General features: G+C 31.9%; 1 protein-coding gene across 1 annotated transcript in view; it reads right to left on the reverse strand.

The window, feature by feature from the left end:
- Positions 1-860: 860 nt before the first annotated feature.
- LOC108725848 (uncharacterized) overlaps positions 861-6,088 on the reverse strand; it is a 9,637-nt gene continuing 4,409 nt past the window's right edge. Inside the window, exons 3-4 of the mRNA XM_018453098.1 lie at positions 1,353-1,703; positions 861-1,168 (exon numbers count right to left, since the gene is read on the reverse strand). Of these exons, the coding sequence (XP_018308600.1) occupies positions 1,028-1,168; positions 1,353-1,703 (492 nt within the window). The 3' untranslated portion in view covers positions 861-1,027. The remainder of the gene's footprint in view (positions 1,169-1,352; positions 1,704-6,088) is intronic.

A 6,088-nucleotide genomic window follows, 5' to 3' on the forward strand; every position in this document is an offset into this window, starting at 1 on the left:
CATAAATTACATTATATGTATCATACATTACTGCAGTTCTACATTACAAAACTTGTAACAAAGTTCTGTGATCTTTATGATGGTCATCATACAGAGTTTTACCGCAAACATATTGTTCACTTCGTACATCGTTCACAGCCATACGTCGCTTCTTCCCGACCGTATTTTTTCTTTGCTCCGTGTATTATCGAAAATATTTTTTATGATGATCCATGGATTAATCGCATGAATCGCACTGAGTTATACCAGCTATATACGAGTACACGAGGGTAACGTACTTGATTTTCTATACATATATTAAGTATATACTCTTCAGCCCCTCCCTCTCCTCAGTGCTTGAGACCGACTGCAACTCAATCTTTCGATCCTTTATCGTCACTGAATTACACGAATCTCGATACACGTACTAAAGCATGAAAAAACTTCTACAGAAATCTAACGACACTTATTTGTTTTAAATGTGTTATCGTAAATAAAACATCGATTTTTTATACTGAATGTTTATAATAAAGAAATTCAAGTACGATATGAGACTTATCCCTGTAAGTCATACAGGATAATTACATTGCGAATAAATCTGTAAAAAGCGCAACCGAGTCGCGCAACTGAGTGTATCATGGTCTTGTAAATCTCAATAGAGATTTCAGTTTCGATTAAACACGATTATTACAATTATCGCATTTTTTAAGAGACCATAAACTTAAAAATCGACCAAAAGTTGATAGATCGTCTCGTAAAAAGATTTTTCGATCCAATGTACGTTTCATTTCATTTCGTACACAGTATTATTGTGTTATTTCTCTCTTTCTCTCTCTCCGCGCGCGCGCGCACGCGCACGCGCACGCGCACGCACACACCCACGCACACACCCACCTAGGTTGTGTTTCAAAATTTACTGCCAATACTGAAAATGTATAAGTATATGATGTATTACGTTACGTGCACTATAGATTCTCAGTACCGGCAATAAATTTTGGAACACAGCCCTAGATACTCGTGAGAAAAATCGAGTTGTCATATATCGCTTTTATGCAAGAGAATCTGCATTCACAGGTATAATCGACACTGTGTTCGGTAAGAGAGTTCCGTTTTCACTGTCCTTTTCATTTACATCGGTATGATCTATCAACAGCTTCTGCTGTCGCGCTTGCTTCTTCTCACGTTCGATCTGGAAACGATAAAAATAAGCGATAATAACGTTAGACAAAACACTAATATACATGAAATCGCATTAAAGATTTCATTTAACTTTTTTCGCATTTCATTTCATTAATTATAAATAATAAGTATCTCTTTTAAATTGCGAATATATAAGTATATATATGTATGCGTGTGACAAGATATCAGCAAACCTTAAAGAATAGACGAAGATAATGGCATGGAAACACGACGCATTGTCCTTTCTCTTCCTCGGCATCGATGTAAACGCCACGAACTAGGATAGTGTTGCTACAATTGAGAAGGACGAGAAAAACGAAGCAGCCAACGTGAGTAATCCAACAGGACAATTCGAGATTGTCCGGCAACAGCCAGAGATCCAACGCGTTCCATATGCCGCGCCAGACGTTGACAGTCCCCAGAAAGCTCAGAAAAAGAAAAACGTCCGCGACCATCAAGCGAACCAGACCCTGAAGACGCGTGCAGATATACCGCATCAACGGTTGTAGGCAAAACGTCACGACGACTATAAAATACCCGATAGCCTGGAATTCGGTAACGGGATTACAACAACGTTATTTTTTATTACATATACTCTCTTAGAGAGATGTCAAAGCCAAAAAGTGTACCGAAAAAAATGAAAAGAAAACGATTAATTTCGACGAATGACAATTTTTATGCTTCGACAAAAATTACACATCGGTATGATAATAATCTTAAAAACTGATATTCGACAAATCTCCTTCTCAAATCGTATGTACTTGATTTAAATGCGCGATCGCGATGTATGCGACAAATGTAACGAATCACGAATAACGTAAAACGAGCGCATTTCATATGCGCGTACACCGACAATTGTGCCATGTGCTGCAGCAATCATGCAATTGGCGAATATTCAATTATATAATCGAATACCGGGTATGTGGTGCCATAGCATAGCGCATGTACGTCGTATGCCTGATGCAATATAAAATTTGCAATTTTAAACGGACTTAAATTAAATTAAAAGTTAAGGGAATAAGGTCCTTTACACTTTTTTCATGCTCACTCGTTTATTATTCGAGACTTGCAACATCTTTTATTTTATCCAACTTTTAATTTTTATCACGTGTGATATATCTATATATATATATATATATATAGATAGATATACATATATAAAAGTTTTGCCAATTTAATCCGCGGTTAATCTATGTCTAGTGATACTTATATGATGATAAAAAGCTGATATTACATTTGTCGTATGACAAAGATTTTAAGTTTATTGATTGGCTATGAGATAGAGAGAGATCCGACAACTTCTCTTTCTTGCAACCAATCAAAAAGCTTGAAATAAATACTTTGTCAAACGACAAAAAACGGATAAGATAATGTAATATTAGTCTTAAGAGCCTGCGGATTATTTCGTATAATGCTGATATAAGATAGTTCGTTCAAAATTTTCCTCTTACGGAGCGAAATGCTTAGATTGCGTAATCGACGTACTAACGATATATTTTTAATATGCGATGCGGTTTGTTACCAAGTTTGTTATATAGACATTAAATGTCTATATTTATGAAACATTTGTGTTACAGATGTTGTGAGATTTAATTGTAGCGATTACATATTATTATTATTATTATTATCCTTACTGCTATAAATTACAATTAGTGACATAAATGTAAAGAAAAAGCAATAAAAGAATAATAGTGATAATAACTAAATGTGAGGACAAATATGAAATAAGAAATTGGAGTGATAATAATGGTATAATTAAGTCGGTAAACGAGAATTAATAATAATGAATAGAAATGGATTCAGTTCTTTAGAAATACGCATTCGCGAACGTTAAAGTGAATCCTTTTCAATCTGAATGCATTTTTATTCATTTATATAATTAATTTATACAATCAATCATCAAGCAGTTTTAAAATGCCTAGGTTATCGTAAATTGAAAAACATAATTGTAATTATTTATCCTATTTAGTACTTCTCAATTCGAAATTCTGAATAGGGATCGAAAAACTGCATTTCCTGTTCAAAATTTTGAACTGAGAATTATTAATAAATAGGTTAAATAACTACAATTATTATACTTTTCAATTTGCGATAATGCATTTTAGAACTATACCTGATGATTGTATAATTTTATAAATGATATACATATATACAAGGTGTATCTAAAATAACGTACACTAATATCATACAGTGCTATAATGAGTGTTTCTAATAAAAAACTGAGTCGAAAAGTCCTTTATCATTTTGCAATTTTCACAATAGTTAACAAGATATTAATTATAAAAAATCGCTGAATATTGATTTTCAATAATTTTTTACTCAAATGCTATCAACTTTACAACTAAAAACTGCTAGAGATAAAAATTTATTTTCTTTTCATAAAGTTATGAGAATTTTTTCAGAATTTTTTAATACCGTATTTTTTCTCATATTGGTAAAAATAAGAAAATGCAATACTAAAAAGTTGATAAAAAATTCTGAAAAAATTCTTAGAGTTTTATGAGAAGAAAATTAATGATTTTTGTCTGTTGCAGTTTTTCTGTAAAATTAATAGTATTTAAATAAAAAATTATTGAAAACCAATATTCAGCGATTTTTAGTAATTAATATCTTGTTAACTCAAATATTGCGAAAATTGCAAAATGGTACAGGACTTTTCGACTCAATTTTTTATTAGGAATAGCACTGTATATATAGTATATGTTATTTCAGATACACTCTGTGTACATATGTATAATTTTAAAAAATACATTCAGATAGAAAACTGGATTCACTTTAATGTTCGCGAATACGTATGTATTTCTGAAGAACTGTATCCGTTAATTTCAACCCATTCTCGGTTACGAGAATAATGCTCCTCTTGCAGAATGCGATAGCGATAGAAATAACATAAAAATAATCTATCAGAAATCGTATATTTTAAAATGTACGATTTCTGATAGGTTAACTAAATGCAGCTATTATAATATTCAATGATTCGATATCATATTTTTTTCGATTCTTCATTTTTATATTTGATACATCGCAATGAACAACTCAAAAAAAAAATTTTTTTAAGTATTACGGGGATGCTGGAGTGACCAAATGATCGACATTACTGCATGGTCGTATAAAACTCTCATCCGAATTGACTGAACGAAATCAAAAATCTTTTTACAGGATTAAAATAGACGTAAAAGGAGGTGCAAGTGCAGTGGATCTTATATTATATTAAAACCGAAAAAAAGTTAAAAACATATTTTTTTTCATTTTTAAAGTCCACTGCTCCACCGTCTAATTTTGCATCTATTTTAATGCTGTAAAAGGATCTATGATTCCGTTCAGTTAATTCGGAAATTTTTATACGACTGTCATAAAGTCGATTATTTGGTCACTCCATCATCCCCTTAAAGACCAATTAGCATTTAAGATTGATTAGCACTTAGGGCGGTATTCATAGTCCGTTGTTACTTTAATAGGCTTTCTACAATAAGCTATTATTTAAGTTTTAAGTCTTAAATCATAAGACATTAACCAATCACAATCGAAAAGAAAAATCGATTATGATTGGTTAATTTCATATAGCTTAAGATTTAAAGCCCAAGTAATGACTTATTGTAGAAAGCCTATAAAACCGCGCGTCTTAAGTAACACGTCTTAAGATAAGCTAATAACGGCTCTCTGAATGGTTCATGGACTGTACTGACGGTCTTAAATATTATAAGATCCGACTTAAATATTATAAAATACCGCCCTTAAAGCCAATTTTTGATTGGTCGTGTCGCCATATCATGCGCAACCTTGTCTAATTCCACCACGATATAGTGATTCGATACGACAAGTATGTGCGATGTATGTGCTTGACAGGACTTTGGAATACAGATAAAAACAAATAAAATGTGAAATTTTAATTGGTAGGGGAGACCAGGGACAAAAGTAACATTTTGACTTTGAAGTTCTAACAGTTAAAATATGATACTTACATTACAAAAATATGTATCTTTAGATACAGAATTTATTTAGATACAAAATTTTCTTTGGTTCAATTATTTTTTGTAACTAGAAAAAAAGTTATGTTTGTTTAAAGATTATGAGGAATTTTGTTACAACCGTCCCAACCTCCAGGGACGATAGTAATGATTATAACAGTAGAGGGAGATAATTGTGTTGTGTGTGTGTGTGTTGTGTTGTACCACATTTGCCAAAGGTATGTAATACAACAACATATACTCTTTCTTGCAGCTGCACAAATGGATATCTGATCCTTCATAACTTCTTTAAATGTCTCTGTTTGTATAAAGACATTTCTTTTATATAGTTTTTCTCTTATCTGTCTTGTGTTTTCTTGTTAATGGGATTCTATGAAAAAAAATACAAATAACGTTGTACAAAATAATATTAAAATAAAATCAAGTAAGCTTGGGGACAATTGTAATGTTACAACTGACCCCAGGCATTGATGTTACTATTGTCCCCTAACGATATTTTATGATTTGTAGTAAATTTTTTAAATAAAAACCTAGATAAAAATCAACCCAAATGTACAAACCATCAACGCAGATAATCATTAAAACATATTATGATAATACACTATACCTTCATTAAAAAGAAAAAAAAATATTGTAGATTTTATGCACGCAATAAAACTTACTTGATGCATGAAAAAAGTAATTTTTGCTCCTGCACTCGTGCACGTTTCGCGAGAATCAGCATGTAACGAACGATTCAATGTCGATCTGTCTACAGAATTTTACCATGCAGCCGCATATATCCATTATAGTTTAAGAAATATTAACGATGTTACTATTGTCCCGTGTTACTTTTGTCCCCGGTCTCCCCTACCTAATACTCTTTTTATTTGAAGAAACGAGTACACGCGCGCAGATTGGCGTAAATTAGCGCGCGTCTTCATGTGTACTAAGTAATATATTATATATATATATATATATAC

The sequence above is a fragment of the Mycetomoellerius zeteki genome, unplaced genomic scaffold (genome assembly GCF_001594055.1).
Source record: "Mycetomoellerius zeteki isolate Tzet28-1 unplaced genomic scaffold, Tzet1.0 scaffold364, whole genome shotgun sequence".
Classification (NCBI taxonomy): Eukaryota; Metazoa; Arthropoda; class Insecta; order Hymenoptera; family Formicidae; genus Mycetomoellerius; species Mycetomoellerius zeteki.